Source organism: Drosophila albomicans, chromosome 2L, assembly GCF_009650485.2.
Source record: "Drosophila albomicans strain 15112-1751.03 chromosome 2L, ASM965048v2, whole genome shotgun sequence".
Classification (NCBI taxonomy): Eukaryota; Metazoa; Arthropoda; class Insecta; order Diptera; family Drosophilidae; genus Drosophila; species Drosophila albomicans.
Window position 1 is genome coordinate 22840979 of NC_047628.2, and position 17323 is coordinate 22858301.

Consider the following 17323-nt stretch of genomic DNA (forward strand, 5'->3'; position numbering starts at 1 on the left):
CCGCATACAGAAAATTAATGATACTTGATATGGACTGACTTCAATATATATGTGGAAGCGAAATATCTCTAGTGTTATGCCTTTTTATGGATATTTTAAATTTCGATGTTATGCAACAGAACCCCTGAAGACAGTTGAATTAAGTTACATGAAGATTTGACTTCAGAAAGCTATTTATGCTTCGTGGGAAGGGAATCTCCATATGGGAATGCTGCTACCATGTCATGTTTATGGAAAATATACAAGGTTTTCTTAAAGCGATCCTAATGGATCAAATTACCTAATGATATTCACTGGAAAGTTGATAAATGGGATTATCAATAATATGGTGGTATTCTTCATATGGATTTATTCTACACAAGTCATGTAAAACTATCTCCTAGGCACGTTTTTTCTTTATCATAAGATAATTTGTAGGCCATCGTGAGCAACGTAATCTGATCGAAGGAATCTATAAAAACACCTCTAACCTTCTGCTTATTAAATATTCCACAAGTTTGCAGGCACATTGCATTGTTCGGTCATCACAAAGCTTATTAAAAGAAACATCACTTGCAATTTTTACTGTTAAAAGTAAAACAGAATTTTCTTTTTATTTCTCACGTTTGCTTATGGAATAAAGCAGAACAGGCTCTTTTTTTGTCGACCGGCGCGGCGCAAACCACAGAAGTAATCGCGTTGTCTATAATCTACGGGTTGGAACATACTACTAACATAGCGGGGAGCATTAGAAGCAGCCCCACATCAGAAGTTAATAATAATTTACTGTTCCTTGGTCTCACGCAGACGACGGACGGCGGAGCGCACGGAGGCGGCAGCTGTGGTTGAGTACACCCAGGCACCACCGGCAACGGTGCGCTTGCAACGCTTGCACGACCAGATGCCAACGACGGAGCGCTTCATCGAGTCCTAAAATAAATGATGATATGATTAGCATTTGTGTTGCATGGGAGAAATTTCTCCCTCCTATGGAGAGCTCAACTCACCTTGCCGCAGAACGAGCAGGTATATTTGCTGTGCTGGGTGATTTCCATCTTCTTGACCATCTTACGAAGGGAGGCACCATAACGGGTACCATATTTACCAACGATTCCAACCTTCTTGGTGCGCTTGGCCTATAAAAACACAGACACACAAAACAGATTAATATGCAGATTAGTACACAATATTTGCGATGCTCGTTTAACCAACTTAAATACACTTGGCACACAAAATTCAATATTTATTTAATAGTTTGCAGTTTATTTGTGCATAAGAGCGTACATTTAATTCACAAAGTGCACTGATTACATATATATTTAACGATTTTTACGAATTCGTACCATTTTTGTGTTGTTGATTTGTCAAAAATTCAACAGGAAAGAGACGGCTTGTCAACGCAAAAGCGTGAAGTTGGCTGCGATAATGTCCATACCAGACAAAAGCTGAGTGCTATGCTGTTATGAGTTGGCGGCACATTATTTAAATAAATTAAAGAAGATAATAGAAATTAAAGCGTAATTTAAACAATAAACTGGGTGCAAAAAAATTAAAAAGTGTAAAATAAAATATAAAATATTGTGTATTGTGTGTAGTTTGTAATTATTTTTAAGTTTTAGTAAAACCGCAAGAAATAGTTGCCATTCACGTGTGAGCGCTCCAGTCAGCTGTGGCCGCAAAATGCGTTTGTTGTTACATTGCCAGTGCTGTCCAATGTGCGGTTTTGTGATAAAAACACACAAAAACTAATTTACATTGAAGAAGCGTTATAAAAAGATTAGTGCGCATTTCGCAACGTCACAACCACGGCAGTAAACATTTTGTCTCGTTTGCATCGCCCTATCGAGCGTACACTGTTGAAATTGTGTCGTCGAACCAACAGCACAACAACAATGCACAGCTGTACGCTCCTACAGGATGAGGCGAACTATCAACCGGATACGCTGGATCTCAACACAGATGCCAAGGCGGCTGCATATTGGTTCCCCTGTTTTCGTGAGCTCATAGTGAAGTTTGCCAAACAAGCGGCCAATAGTCAACCCGATGATGCCACCTCCGAGCAGCGAGCAACGCAATTCCAGGCCGCATATCTTAGTCAATTGGATGAGTATCAGCGCAACATTGCCAGCAACAGCGGCAAAGTAGTGCTGGGCACTAGCGAACTGCTGCAACTTAACGAGACTATGCTGCGTCGTTTTGGCTTTACCGATCCCTGGCTTGCGCAAAAACAACTAGAGAATACATCGGCCAAGGCGCGTCTCAAGCAGCGACTGCAGGAGATCGATGCCATCGAGCGGGAGGACGAGCGATGGACAGAGCTGGTGCGTGGAGTGCTAGCGGGCAACATGTTTGACTGGGGTGCCCAGGCCATAGCCAACATTCTTGAGCAGGATAGTAATTTTGGGCTACATGCGGCGTTGGATCGGATCGAGCAACGTCCCTGGTTGCTGGACAATCTGGATGCGTGGTTGCAACGCGTACAGGGACAGCAACAGTTGCCACACAAATGCGCTGTGGTCTTTGTGGACAACAGCGGCGTTGATGTGGTGCTTGGAATACTGCCATTTGTCCGTGAGCTGCTCAAGCGCGGCACCAAGGTGCTGCTGTGTGCCAACAGTGAACCTTCGCTCAACGATGTGACCAGTCGGGAGTTGCGACAGCTGCTCGACGATTGCGCCTGCCAGTGCAGCATTTTGGACAGCGCGTGGCGTTCGGGTCGCCTGCTTGTCTATGCGAATGGACAAAGCGGACCGTGTCTGGACATGAGGCGTCTGCCGCGGGAGCTGTGCGATGCCATAGCGGCAAATGAGACTGATCTTCTGGTTATTGAGGGCATGGGCAGGGCACTGCACACCAATCTGAATGCGCACTTCAAGTGCGAGACCTTAAAGCTGGCCGTGATTAAGAATCGTTGGCTGGCCAAATATCTGGGTGGCGATAATATGTTTGCCGTCATCTGCAAGTACGAGCACAGCTAGTGGAGGAAGAGCAGATGGAGGAGGAAGAGGAGGAGGAGACCAAGGAGCAGGAGGATCATTGATTGTTATGCTATATATTGCAGTGTTTTGAAATTATTGTTATTGTTGAATCCAGCAAAGAAAGAAAAGGAGATTAAGTTCAAGATTCGGTTGGCGATTTCTGTGTCAGGTTTTTGTGTGTGTGTCTAACTAACTAACTAACAAATTGATGCATATAATCCGAACTATAATTAAAAAGAAAATGTATTTCTAATAATTATGATTTTTTTTAATTTGTTTTCCTGGTCTCAGCTGCAGCTCAATGTCAATAAGTGTAAGTAACGAAAACAAAGTTTTTTTTTTTTAATTATGAAAAGTATAAATAACAATGCCTTTGTTTATCAGAAAACGCAGCACACATTAAACTCACATTGCTTTTTTTATCGGTCATGGTCATAAATTAACCGCTTGATAACGTGTCAGCCGCATTGTCGATAAGACATGAAAACTAAACTACAGCAGCTCAACGTTAAGCCGCAATTGTTTACACAGACGTGATAAAATGCATAAACAATTCAGCCATTCAACAATATGGCCCTAGACACATTCTTCCGTTGTCTCAGCTTTTATTTTACCCCCTTAAAAAATAAATAATGAAACTATCTCTATTTAGCTTATCTATATCATTATCATTATTATCAACTGACTGATAATTGGAGCAGGAAAACGTTACTCGAGCTGAAGCTTTGCTAATCAGCGTTAATTATCGCAATTGTAAATGCGAATCAGCTGCAGCTTCGACTTAGAATTGTTGTTGCATATTGAAATGAGATTGTTATGAATGCTGGGAAAATACCCTGTAATTAAGATGACTTCTGTACTCTTGAGTATATATCAACAATTTGTTGCTTAACTTATTCTTAATTTGATCGATTACAGGGTATGCAGCTCATTTATAATTGCTGCTCACTTTACTATCAGCTGATTGTTTTTAAAGTCGAAATATGTTTTTGATAAGATCGACTGACTGATAGTGTGGTCAACTAAAAAGCGTGTGGGCGTGGAATATTTTTTGGGGAACTGATAAGATACGTAGACAGTGAAGTGAATAAATTAAATGAAAATGGGAAAACCGATTAAGCGTGTGAGATGCTAAGATACCCTGTGGTGAAGTCAAAACTACGTCAATTATATTTCGAATAAATGTATGTAAATGGAAGCTGCTTGAATGCAATGAGCAATAGATGGCGCCAGCACGGGTTTCAAGTATATGATCGTTGTACACATTTATTTTAAACGATATTCAAAATAACTTTGCTTTTATTTTGAATAGTTTATAATATTTAATGGCGTTAATATACTTCTCAGCTATATTTAAAAAATGTGAACTTCCTTTTTAAATGCTCATGAGAATAGTATCTAAAATATAAGCTAAGCTGCAAACATAATATAAAACAAAAAACATATTTTACTTCTAATCTTATGAATATTGTTTAATTTTTCTACAACATTTATAAACAATAAAATTTGAAAATAAACAAATTTGCTGTTGTTTTAAAAATAGCATTGGAAGATTTAGTAATCAAATACACAAACACACACGAGTAAACAAACACAATCGAAGTGAAATTTTTGGAAACTGAGAGTAAGCAATTGCTAATCAAATGAGCGTTATCAACGACGCTGTGCAGCTGGTCGAGCCGCAGGCTGATCACAATTTCCAATGGCCAGCTGAAGCCAATAATCAGTATAAAATCGGCGGCTGGGGCTGTCGGAATATAGAACGCGGCAATATGTATCTGATGATCACTGTACTGTTGTTGCTGCTGCATCTGCTGCTGTTGCCCGTCTACTTATATCTGACCTGGCATCATCGCTATTGGCAACGTCGTGGTTTAATTACCGCCAAACCTTTGACTTTGCTGGGCACTTATCCTGGACTGTTGACACGCAAGAGCAATCTGGTCGAGGATATTCAACCCATTTACAAGTGCGTAGTGAAAGTAATGTGAGAGTATCTTCATATCATATCATTCTCATATTTTCTTTGAAGCAAATACAAGCATAAGCATCGCGCAGTTGGCGTTTTTGTCACCAGACAACCTCAAATTCTTGTGCTCGATCCTGCGCTAGCTCATGAGGTGTTGGTGGATAATTTTCGCTGCTATCGCGACTCGTTGACCAGCTCGTACATGCAGCATGCTAAGTTGGACAAGTACGTGGGTCGCAATCCTTTCTGGGCCTCGGGCAACTATTGGCGACGACTGCGCAGCGAAGCTCAGGCAGGTTTAAGTGTCAATCGCTTGAAGCTGGGCTACGCCATATGGGAGCAGAGTGGCAAGAAGCTCACTAGCTTTATGGCACAGCAGGCGAGCAAGCAGCACAATATCGTGGAGACCAGGGATGTAAGTAGAGATGGGAATAGAAGTGAAGAAGGCTGAATTTAGATCTCAATAATGAAGGGATCTTTAAGGGAAATTTCTAAAATTATATAAAGGAGAAGTTGGTCAGTTCAATGAACTTTCTAATGGCAGCTTTAATTTCTAATTGTGAGTTAACACATTGATCTACTAATTATTGATTTAGACTGCCATGGAAATTTCTGCTAATATTTACAGCTTCTTATAGTGATTTGAGACGTCTACAATAATTGTTAAGCTTGATCAAAAGAGGGAAGTTAGGGTGTTTAGTTGTATTATTTTATAAATTAAACATTCTTATCTTTACTTCACTAAAAGTAAAGACATTAACTTGTCATAAATTTATAAAGTAAATCTTAGAAAGATTTTCCTTTCCTAAAATCACATTGAAAATTTTCATAGCATACTTTTTGGGGCAATCAACAAGTGCAGCTCATATAATTTTGCCCTTTTCCTTCCTTCAGCTTTGCTTTCGCTACGCAGCCGATGTGATGTGCGATTTCATTTGGGGCATTGAGGCTGGTACCTTGACGGCCAATGGCGAACAGCCCAACAAGGTGCAACAAATGGCCACCAAGTGGACCAATTATACCTTCTACATGATCTCCATGTTTATGGCCTCGATTGTGGCGCCTTTCTGCCGAAGATTGTTGCGTTTCCGTTTCTATCCCAAGGATACGGATGAATTCTTTTCGAATCTAACTAAAGAATCAATTGAGTTGCGTTTGAAGTCTGGCGAAGAGTTGCAACGTGCTGATTACCTATCACATTTGTTGAAGTTGCGAGGAGAGAAGGAAATGTCTCATGATGATCTGGTTGGACATGCGCTCACAGTGCTGTTGGATGGCTACGATACGACGGCAACAGCTTTACTGCATGCGCTTTATTATGTGAGTAGTGAAATTAAATTATTCAAATTTATACTTATAAATAACTTTTCAGCTAGCGGAGCATTCAGATGCCCAGCAAAAGTTGCGCAACGAAATTCTGCGCAGTCTGGATGCAAATAAAACTTGCAGCTTTGATCAACTGTGCGAGCTGCCTTACCTCGAGCAGGTTGTCTATGGTAAGTAATAAACTTGGACTCAAATTAGCTAGTTAATTATTAATTGACTTCTGTAGAGTCCCTTCGGTTGAGTAGTTTGATACCACAGTACACCAAAGTGTGCACGCATCCAACGACCATTCAATTGTCTGAGTTTAAAAGTCTTCAAGTTGAGGAGGGCATGACCATTATGATACCCAATTACCAGTTCCATCATGATGCAAAATACTTTCCCGATCCCGAAGTCTTTCGCCCAGAACGCTTCGATAATGGCGCACATCACGAACTCATTCGCCAGGGCATTCTATTGCCCTTTAGCGATGGACCTCGCATCTGCATGGGTAAACAACGAGTAAACTGTTTGCTTAATCGATTTCATATCGATTGAAATTTGCAATCTTTATGATTCTCATTTGATTGTTTTATTATATTTTATTGCTTGGTCTAGGCATGCGTCTGGCTCTTCTGACATTGAAGTCGGCACTATTTCACATTATCAGCGAGTATCAAGTTGTTCGCGGCAAAGAGCAGATAAAAGTAGCGGGGGATTCTGGATTTGGAGTGGTACTGCAGGGCAACATTAATCTGGAGTATCGTCGACTCTTAAAATAGATTGGTAGCAACTTGGTAATAAAATGTATAAATGGTGAAATTTGTATCATTAAAATGAATAACAAATAAATAAAAAATACTCTATAATTGAAAACTGTTTAAAGTGTTGTTAGAATTCTTTTTGTACTATAGTATTTGCGAAATACAATTTCTTGACCTAGGTTAGGTTTTTGACCAGTTAAATCTAGTTGCATGCCACATTCAGAAACGATTCACAAAGTGTTAAGGTCGTCTCGACACTGAAGCCATAAATCAAGTTAATGGATGCGGCTTATCAATAAAATTATTAATCAGAGAGCGTGGCTCAACAGGTTCATGTGAGGTTAAATAGAATGAAAATATAAATAAAGTACTTCAGATTCTTCTAGAAATTAATTTCAAAACTGTTGAAATACTTACCATTTTCCAAATAAGTGTCTCAGCTGAAATTACCCTGTACAAAGCGAATGTTATTACAAAATTATTGTAGGGTATTAATTAGTGCCTCTTTTAGTTGGTTTAAGTACAATCTCTCCGATCGTTGTACTATATTATTTGTTGATACTTGGAGATTGGGTTTTTTTACCGCTTCAGGCTTATCAATCGTTAGTGCTCAAAACGCGCCTCTTCGGAGCATTGAGCAAACAGTTCTCAGCTGACTGCGTTTGCGTTTAGAACACTGATCGAGCAGCGTTATGTGGACATTTGTGGCGTTTCTCTTGGCATTCGTGCACATCGCCTTTGCGGTTGTCTATTTGTATCTCACCTGGCATCACAAGTACTGGGATAAACGTGGCCTGGTCACAGCGAAGCCACTGACTCTGCTTGGCAGCTATCCAGGACTCTTTGGCGGCACTTCGAACTTTATTAAGGACTTGAGCAGGATTTATAAGTGAGTGAGAGCTATGATATATTTGTATGTTAGCTTATTAGTTCATATTCTCTTAAGTAAATACAAAGGCAAGCAGCGCGCTGTGGGTGTCTTTTTGACGAGACAACCGCAGATTCTGGTGCTCGATGCCTCGCTGGCTCACGAAGTGCTGGTGGATAAGTTCAGTGATTTTAGAGACACAGTGACGAGCAGCTATGTGACGCACTCGCAGGATTACGACAAGTATGTAGCCAGGAATCCTTTCTTCAGTGCCGGAGACGTGTGGAAGAAGCGACGCACAGAAGGCGGCGCTGAACTCACGGCCAACAAACTGAAGCAGGCTTTTGCCATCTGGGAGCAGAGTGGAGAAAGTTTGCTGGACTACATGCAGCGCTATATTAAGGAAAAGGATAACGTGATTGAGACGAGAGATGTGAGTAGTCAACAGCAATAAATAAGGAATTTAATGATTATTTTATTGTTAATTTCGACAGCTGTGCTATCGTTATACGGCTCACGCCATGGGCGATTTTATCTGGGGCATTGATTCGGGCTCCTTGAGCGGCGGCGTCAATGAGATTAGCCAGCTGCAGCAGACATCCTCAGCGTGGGCATTCAATGCTTTCCAGAATATGCGCAAGTTCAACAGGACTCCAATTGCGCCCATAATCAGACGATTGCTACGCATGCGTTTCTTCACACAGGAGCAGGATGATTTCTATCTCCAGCTCACACGAGATGCGGCACAACTGCGTCAAGCGGGCAACGGTGCGGCACGCAATGATTATCTCGCTCATTTGTTGCAGCTGCAAGAGCAGAAGGGCGCCAGCATCGATGATATGGTGGGTCATGCTCTGACCCTGCTCATGGATGGCTACGAGACTTCAGCTGCTGTGCTCTATCATTTGTTGTACACGGTAAATATTCCTGCTGTCTTTTTTAGTATTTCAAAATATTATATTTTTCTTTTGCACTCAGCTGGGCGAGTATCAAGAGCCTCAGTCAAAGTTACGCGCTGAAATATTGAATGCTTTGGCCGCTGATAAGAATATCACCTATGAGCAACTCAATGCCCTGCCTTATCTCGATCAGTGTGTCAATGGTGAGTGCAAGATAATACACTTGAAAAGATTACTTCCTAATTAACACTTTTTATTGCTTCGCTTCGTAGAATCTATGCGCATGACCAGCGCAATAGGTTTCTTCATCAAGATCTGCACCAGACCCACAACAATTGATTTGGGTGAAGGCAAAACTGTGAATGTAAAACCGGGCATCACGGTGGCCATTCCCACCTATCAGATTCATCATGATGAGCGCTATTATCCCGATCCAATGGCATTCAAGCCGGAACGCTTCGATAATGGCGCTGCCAGTGAGTTTAACAAGCGCGGCTGTTTGCTGCCTTTTGGCGACGGACCACGAATTTGCTTAGGTGAGTTGAGAGATTTATTTTGAAGAGTATTTTCAGTTCTGAAGAAGGTATTAGATATCTCGAAAATATGCCTAAAGTGTTGGCTTATTTGTCATAAATATGTGAGGGAAGGAACTAGATAAATTACGCCTTTGCTTGGGTGAGTTGAGAGATTTATTTTGAAGAGTATTTTCAGTTCTAAAGAAGGTATTGGATATCTAGAAAATGGTATTGTCTTGTTTGTCATAATTATGTGACGAAAGGAATTAGTTAAATTACATTGTCCTAGGTTGAGGGATTATTCTTTTCAATCTATATTAATAATACACCGAATTGGAAGAATAAAGAATACCTTTCTAAAGCGATTCATTAATAATAAAATAACAATATACTTGCTCACTTTAACTTTAAAGAGGCAAACGAGAATAGAAAAAGAAGCAAATTACAATTCTTAGTAATTAATTGGAAGTTGAGCTGATGTAGAAAATTTTGTATTTTTGTTCTTTATGCATTAAATCTTTGATGTAAAACAATCTCTTCTAAAATGTGCTTTAATAATTGATATTGTTAAAGTTAAAATTGAGTTGAAGAAATTATCGTGTTCTGTCTCGAGTTGTGGTGTTGAATTCTAAGGTAATTGAGTTGGTGCCTGAGAGATAAAAGTGAAATAGAAAAGGATTTCAATGCATAGATTGAATTCTAATAATAAATAATATTATCCATTCGTACACATAGCTTATTTATTATTATTATTTTTAAATGCATTTTGCTTGCTTTGAATTCTAGTATTTTTTCTCTTTACCTTACATCTTTGATCTAAAACCATCTCTCTCAAAATGTAATATAATAACATATTCTGATTAATCGTAAACCGCTTTACAATCTTTTCCCAGGCATGCGAGTTGGTTTGCTTAGTGTGAAAATGGCCGTGCTGCGAATTCTCTCGCAATACAAAGTGGAGCAGACCACCAAATTGGAGTACAACTCGGACACGGGCATGGGAATGTTTTTGGACGGTGATGTCAATTTGAAGTATACAAAATTGTAATTAATAAAACACTAACAATACTCGCTATCTCAATTGTAAGTGTTTGCTTGCAGCAGTTTTTGGGTTCGACACTTGCAACACTGTGTTCTCGAATGTGTCCGACTTTTTGGGGACAACCGCAGCAAAATTTAATTTAGCGCAAACCAACCGCAGACCAACTGACACCAAGGCGACACAATGTGCCCCATGTGCCGTTGCCTCTTTGACCCCTTGCTCCCCTTCTGCTGCTGTTGGGTCTGTTTCAAACACTTGCCACTGGGCTGCCACTTTTCCAAAATAACGCTGTGACCCTCAACTGGGCACAAAACCCGCCGAACTTAATGCTCACTGTGCATGTGGTAGTGTGTTGTGTGTGTGTGTGTGTGAGTATTTTCATATTGAGCGACCACATGCAGTGGACGTCGCATCGCCAATGCAACTCTGCTCAGCAGCATGTGCATGCAATGTGAGTGTGTGTGTGTGTATTTATGTTGGACTCGTATTGTGTTGTGCTGCAGAGGCTGCATTTTAAAATACCCTGTAGTATAGTAGTCAAAAAGGGTTGTTTAAATTGTTTGGTTTTATCTTTCGAACAATTGCAAATGAATTAATAGAACTTCTGAGGAATTAAGTTCTTACCAAATTTGTATAACTACAATATTGCTTCTTTACTAACTTAACTTTCAAATCATTCAAAACATGAAAATGATGATTAAAATTATAAAATAAATAAATTAAAAATAAACATAAATGAAAATGAAAATAAAAGTCTCAATCGAAATTAATAAATTTAAAAATATCATTTAAATAAATTACAGCAAATAAAGCATCAATATAAATCGAAATCAAAATAAATATAATTTCTTTAAATATATACATAATAATTGTAGAATCTATGCAAACTTAATAAGTAACAACATGAATAAACAACTTAATAACCAAATATTTATGTAATTGTTTTTAATAGCACAGTTAAACATTTCCTTTGGTATTTTAATTGAATTACTTAATAGTTTAAATATGCACAATATTTACTTTTTCCACATTTTGGTATATATTTTATAGTGCTTACTTAAGTATAGGGTATGCGGCAATCAATCACACTCAATCATATGTTAGTTACAGTTTTTGCTATTTACATTGGATTCTTTTGCATTTTTTTGTTGCCTTTGTTTTGTAACAAGCCACAAAATTTCATTTGAGCTTGCAATATGGCGCATTTAAATTTCGTTTTTGTATACCCTGTAAACATTTAAGCAAAAGCATGTGCAGTAGGTAAACACAATTTTCATTTATGACATGTGGTAACATTTTATTGCTAGAAGCTAAAAACAGCTTACAATTAAAATTCAATATTTACCATAAATAAATTAAATAATTTTCTAAAATCAAAAACTAAACAAGAAATATCAATTATTGGGGTTGTATAGCTACAGGGGATTTGCTTGTATTGCAGTGCTTAACATCGGTTTAGTATTTGGTCTGTTTTCTCGATTGTGTTTTATTTTTAAAACCAGCAGAAAATGCAGAAAAAAGTTTTTGCAACGCAAAAATAAAAGTAAATACTCATATGAATATGTATGTGTTTGTGGGAGTGGAAATTAAATTTTATGACGGCATCGTCGCCGTTTTATTTATTAACCTAAACAAATTGTGGCTTAAATAAATTTGAAGCTCACATAACCGCAAATATTTGAATTCGATTTGAATGCGAATGCGAATGCAAGCGGAGATGGCAGGAGGAGAAGGAAAAGGAAGCGGGAGGCGGGAGGAGACACTACAAAGCAGCCACGCCCACCGCGAACACAGCCCAGGGCCATAAAAAGTTAATGACTGTCGCAGTTAACACGAAGCGAAATGAATACAGCCGAAAAAGAGGGAAAAGTCGAAGTCTGGAGATGAAGGTAAAAACCGAAACCGAAGCCTTCATGCCGTGTTGCAACAACACTTGAAGATAAGCAGCAGCAACAGTGGCAGTGGCAAGGACATGCCGCAGCCCGTGGCAGAGGTTGTACCTGGTCTGGCCTGGCTTGTGGCATGTGGCAGGCTTCATGCTACGTTGGCTTTTATCCAATTTACCTGATAACCACAAATGAGCGTTAATGGGCAAATAAATAGAAAAGTGGCAACTACGACGCCGCCATCGCTGCTGTCGCGTTAACTGAATGAGAGAGAAAGCAAACGTCCCCCCTCCCCCCGCGCACCACTTCAAATCCCACACTCTAAAGCTATACGGTTATATTGTCATCTGGGACGCCTTTCACAGTCGCTGTCGCTGTATATTTAGTACATTTACTAAACAAATTTAATGCGTTTACCCGCACTCACACTCACAGTCACAGTCGGGTTGCAGGCAGCGTGTAACAGCGTGTCACTTGGAGGCATTTGTTTGCCAAGCGGTGTGGAAATGTGGGAAATCTCTGGTGATAAATTTAGATGGCGACTCATAAAAAGCCATCAGCATGTCGATTAAAGCGACGCCGCTTAATATTCACTCTAAAACACTTGAGCTCCCGTCTCAGCCAGCGCCAAAGTGCCATTTCATTTACCAAAAATGCATTAGTGCAAATTGCGGGGGAGGAGCTCTTCAAAGAATGATAGCGCACAAAATTAAAGAATTTATGGCCTGTAATTTGAGCAAAATAATCTAGTCTAGTATATATGACAGACATCACAATTTGTGCTTAACCCTTTAAGCACAGTGTAAGTACGAATGCGTGACATTGGATTGAAAGCTTACATTATAAGAAATCTCTTTTTAATATATCTAGGAATGACAGACAGCAAACCAGCAGATGTTACACCATAAGGTATGTAGCATAATTATTTAATATACCAATGCATATTTTTATTTCAGCTTTGAAGAATAATATTATACACAAATAATTGATTTACTTTAAATCATCCATCAAGTCATTTTCCTTTAAAATACACGTTAGGTTAAAATATACGTTACGTATACGTCATATAAATGTAATATACCACAAGAGATTGAATTATTTTTGGCATTTTAACTCTTATGAAGAATATAATGCTCAAATAATTGATTTATTTTAAATCTCTTTTTAAGTAATTTCTCTCTGAAACATACGTTGCGTATACGTAATGTGAATGTATTTTGTATACTACAATAGATAGAATTATTTTTGTGGACTTCAACTCTTAAGCGGAATATTAATCTCAGATAATTAAATATAATATATTTTTGTAATATTTTATTTTATTAATTTTTTATGTATTTGATATAGTTTTTGAATATTTATATTATGTGCAATTCATTACTTCATTACTTCTTAGGAATTCTAATTCTAAAGGCGATTATTAAGCACAAATAATTGGGTTATTTAAAATGTTTAATCAAGTATTTGTCTATGTCATTAACAACATACGCTACGTATACGTAATACACATGTCTTAAATATACTAATTTCAATACCAATATACCAATTTTTTAAAGAAAATTTTCTATGAAATTATGTAGTTAAATTACGTATACGTAATATAAAGTTGATTATGACAATCAATCGCATTCAATTGTGGCTTCATTTTACTATTTATAGTATTTATATTACTCGGACATGGCTCGAAGTAGAAATATTTGAACACCAGATAGAGTTTCTAGCAGCTTTCATTTGTTCTGTCTACTCACACTTTGTTTCTAGGCTAAATGATTACGCCAATTGACGCCCTCGTCTATTAGCCGTTATATGAGACTAATGTTTTTCAGTTAAACACATTCGGGACAACGAATTAGCACAGTTACAGTTGCAGTTGCCAGTTTACAGTTTACAGTTGGCAGTTGGTTGGAAGATAGTCAGCAGTTGGTCGCCTCGAGGCAAAAACAAACGTTTGACAGACCAGTTGAGAGGGCAAACAATGTGCCAATTTGTAGCCTAGCTGGAGGTGCACTCGATAGTGTGTGTTGCACAGCAGGTTGAGCGGGTGGGGGGAGTGAGAGGCGACGATATTTTGTGGATGCTGGCGTTGCGTCAACCCAACATTAATTTGCGCACGTTCCATTTGCCAGCGGGTTTCTCGTGTCTGTGCCGGCCTGGAATTTCGATGGCAACAGTAACAGCAGCAGCAGCAGAAACAGTAGTTGCAGCTAAAGTTGGTGATTGCGTTGTTGTTGTTGGCATTGCAACACTTTGGCCACAAATAGCAAACGCAAAATGTAGCCAGGAAACGGCTAATGGAATTAGCAACAATTTAACCATTAAACACATCATGTGCATTGGCATGTTGCACTTTACCGAAAGGGCGAGAACGGATTCAGAGTACACACAGCAACAGCAGCGGCAGTTTGTTGCATGCAGCATTGGGCATTTGGCGATTACTCTGTACTCTGTATGGTGTGCGTGTGTGCGTGTGTTGGGGTGCTGTCTGTGTTTCTGCTTGGTTAGCTTAGATACAAGTACCTCCCTTATACACAGTCTCTCTATCTATCTCACTATCTATCTCGACTACTGCACTTCTCTCTCTCTCTTTCTCTCCCTCTGCTGTCCGTCTACCTCACGCCGTTTATTGGCATTAAATCCCCCCAAAACGTTACGCTGCCATTTTGGCTTCACAATGCTTAATAGACTTTGGGGTTTTATTGCCGGCAACAGTTGGCAACCAGCCCGATGTCCAAGCGCTGATTTCGCATTGCTTGCATTCTGCAACGCTGCGCTAATTAAAATGAAATTTCATCCTTAAGCTTAAGGCAAAGTCTCCCCGCCTCTAGCTACTTTAAGCGTAAGCATCTTCGCCAAAGTCAAAGGCAATGTTCAGTAAGCTTAAGCCTTGTGTATAAGTATTAAAGTACTTTGCCTTTATGACAGGTGGGTATTTGTGTGTAAGCAAACCAAATTTTTGCTGACTTGCAACAAAAACTTGTTGACCCACTGCACGTATACGTAATGTGAGTGCTGACCATTCCCGTAAAGTGGTTCATTTTGCCAGAACTAGCTCAATCAGTTCAGTTTATTGCTGCTGTGCGAAAACAGAGGTTGGACTTAATGAATGCTATTTATCGCTAAAGTTGCTTTTCTTTGGTTTACGAGCAATACAATACTCGAAAAGTTTAAGAATTGCTTTTAAAATAGTTTATTTTTAATTCATTTTGAATTGCATATAACATTGAATTTAAATGCAAACTTTAAGCGAAGTGAAGTTTAAGTTTAAGAATTGCTTTTAAAATTAGTTTATTTTTAATTCATTTTGAATTGAATTTAACATTGAAATTAAATGCAAATAAAACAAAAAATATTAATAGTGATTAAAACATTACACCAAGTGAAGTTTAAGTTTAAGAATTGCTTTTAAAATAGTCTATTTTTAATTCAGTTTGAATTGCATATAACACTGAAATTAAATGCGAATAAAATGAAAAATATTAATAGTGATAAAAACTTTAAACCAAGTGAAGTTTAAGTTTAAGAATTGCATTTTAAATAGTTTATTTTTAATTCATGTTAAATAGCATATAACATTGAAATTAATTGCAAATAAAATGAAAAATATGAATAGTGATAAAAACTTTAATAAGAACTTTACCTCGTTTAAAGTTTTCCTTAGAAATAAATAACTTACGTACGAATATTTGCAGGCAATATTAAATTGTTTTCCTTTATTTTATATAATATCATCATAAATTGAGTCATAAAGAATTTATTATATGTAAATTGCCGAGCATTTATCAAGCTCTCAGTCTGTTGATAAGTGTTCTCATTTCTGATCAATTGAACTGGTTCAAAGTTCAAGCTTTGCTTTGCTTAGCTGAGCTGAACAAACACTCTCTCACACACATGTGCCTGAGGGTGTTGTGTGTTGTGTGTTGGCAGTTTGTTTGTTTATTTGCTTGTTATGTGAGCGTTGCTCATGGTCAGGTAATTTGCTTCGAAAAATGGCATCATTAGCTTAACAAATTGCCATTTTGTTGTTGGTCGTAAATCGCCTAAAAGTAGGCAATAAGTATGTAGGCAGCTCAGTCAGAGTCAGTTCAGCTTTTGATGTCGTTGTCGTTCCTTTTCGATAGGCGTCAGCTCTTAATTAAAATTGAAAATACCCAAAAGTCATTGGAATTTTGTTTCGTAATTCCCTTTCGTAACGCCTTCTGCCTCCCCGTCTCCTGACCCTGCCCCCTTGCTGTGCTATTGACTTGTGGCACATTAAGATTTTCATTAGCGCTTCGCTCGAGAAGCAAATGAATATTAAGCGAATTCTAAATGAAAATAGACAGCAAAACGTTGTAGCTTATTTCCCTCATTTCTTCTACACAATTTGCTGTTGTTGTTGTTGTTGTTGCTGTGTCATGTCGAGCCATTCATAAATCATTAATATGCAAAAGTGCGAGAGCCATTGTATAGTATATACTTGAATATACAACTTAAATATTACGTATACGCCCACTTGAGCAGCCAGCTAGCCAGACAGAATTCTTTACTGTCTATTTCTATGACTACGTCTATGTCTCTGTCTCTGTGTCTGTGTGGCAGATAAAAACTTTAAGAATTATAACTTTGGGGATTTTAGGAGCCCCAAATGTCGCACAATGACCACAAAAGTAAATAACGTGCCACATACCACAACTGAGAGAGCAGGAGACAACAGATACTGGAACATAGCAGCAGAGAAAACTCGACGACAGAGACTTGTGTGTGTGGGACGGAAGAGGAGGGAGAAAAGCACAAAAAAAACGAACTTTTAAATATAATTTCAGCTTTTGTGCTGGTGCGTCAACATGGAACATGATATGGCACAAATGTCCCCATGGACTGACCAAGCGGACTCGACTGGACAACTAGCCAACAGTTCAGCTGAGCCATGAGTGGGAAGTGAGGCAGAGAGGAACAGGTACAGAGCTTGGTTCGGCTGTTGTCAATATTTGTTACAAAATCAGCAAATACGATCAGTTTGCAGCAAGAGGCTAAGACTTGGTTGGTGTACAAATAAATGAAGCTATAGCTATGGAGCTCGACTTGCTAGATGACAATGTATCGACTTCAGTATCGACTGTTGTCTGCCTTGTGGAACTC

The 17323-nt window shown here is 38.7% G+C and overlaps 4 protein-coding genes across 4 annotated transcripts; 3 read left to right on the plus strand and 1 right to left on the minus strand.

Moving 5' to 3' along the window:
- Positions 1 to 552: 552 nt before the first annotated feature.
- Positions 553 to 1424, minus strand: LOC117563998 (60S ribosomal protein L37a). Its single transcript, XM_034242588.2, has 3 exons — positions 1323 to 1424; positions 987 to 1115; positions 553 to 909 (listed from the first exon to the last, which is right to left on the minus strand). Exons 1-3 carry the CDS (start codon positions 1323 to 1325, stop codon positions 763 to 765), a joined length of 279 nt encoding a protein of 92 aa, XP_034098479.1. The 5' UTR covers positions 1326 to 1424; the 3' UTR covers positions 553 to 762.
- Positions 1425 to 1658: 234 nt separating this feature from the next.
- LOC117563997 (4'-phosphopantetheine phosphatase) lies at positions 1659 to 3210 on the plus strand. Its single transcript, XM_034242587.2, has one exon. It carries the CDS (start codon positions 1872 to 1874, stop codon positions 2955 to 2957), a length of 1086 nt encoding a protein of 361 aa, XP_034098478.1. The 5' UTR covers positions 1659 to 1871; the 3' UTR covers positions 2958 to 3210.
- Positions 3211 to 4508: 1298 nt separating this feature from the next.
- LOC117563995 (probable cytochrome P450 309a2) lies at positions 4509 to 7091 on the plus strand. Its single transcript, XM_034242585.2, has 6 exons — positions 4509 to 4926; positions 4990 to 5341; positions 5821 to 6246; positions 6299 to 6422; positions 6479 to 6742; positions 6850 to 7091. Exons 1-6 carry the CDS (start codon positions 4601 to 4603, stop codon positions 7011 to 7013), a joined length of 1656 nt encoding a protein of 551 aa, XP_034098476.1. The 5' UTR covers positions 4509 to 4600; the 3' UTR covers positions 7014 to 7091.
- Positions 7092 to 7621: 530 nt separating this feature from the next.
- LOC117563996 (probable cytochrome P450 309a1) lies at positions 7622 to 10358 on the plus strand. Its single transcript, XM_034242586.2, has 6 exons — positions 7622 to 7884; positions 7942 to 8296; positions 8358 to 8780; positions 8842 to 8965; positions 9035 to 9298; positions 10171 to 10358. Exons 1-6 carry the CDS (start codon positions 7688 to 7690, stop codon positions 10323 to 10325), a joined length of 1518 nt encoding a protein of 505 aa, XP_034098477.1. The 5' UTR covers positions 7622 to 7687; the 3' UTR covers positions 10326 to 10358.
- The last annotated feature ends 6965 nt before the right edge of the window (positions 10359 to 17323 follow it).

Coding starts and splice junctions, on each gene's coding strand:
- LOC117563998 (XM_034242588.2), bottom strand. Junction 910..986: donor CCTGCTCGTTCTGCGGCAAG/GTGAGTTGAGCT, acceptor CATTTATTTTAG/GACTCGATGAAGCGCTCCGT.
- LOC117563997 (XM_034242587.2), top strand. CDS start 1,872: ATGCACAGCTGTACGCTCCTACAGGATGAGGCGAACTATCAACCGGAT.
- LOC117563995 (XM_034242585.2), top strand. CDS start 4,601: ATGAGCGTTATCAACGACGCTGTGCAGCTGGTCGAGCCGCAGGCTGAT. Junction 6,247..6,298: donor TACTGCATGCGCTTTATTAT/GTGAGTAGTGAA, acceptor ATAACTTTTCAG/CTAGCGGAGCATTCAGATGC. Junction 6,423..6,478: donor CCTCGAGCAGGTTGTCTATG/GTAAGTAATAAA, acceptor TGACTTCTGTAG/AGTCCCTTCGGTTGAGTAGT.
- LOC117563996 (XM_034242586.2), top strand. CDS start 7,688: ATGTGGACATTTGTGGCGTTTCTCTTGGCATTCGTGCACATCGCCTTT. Junction 8,297..8,357: donor ACGTGATTGAGACGAGAGAT/GTGAGTAGTCAA, acceptor TAATTTCGACAG/CTGTGCTATCGTTATACGGC. Junction 9,299..10,170: donor CGGACCACGAATTTGCTTAG/GTGAGTTGAGAG, acceptor ATCTTTTCCCAG/GCATGCGAGTTGGTTTGCTT.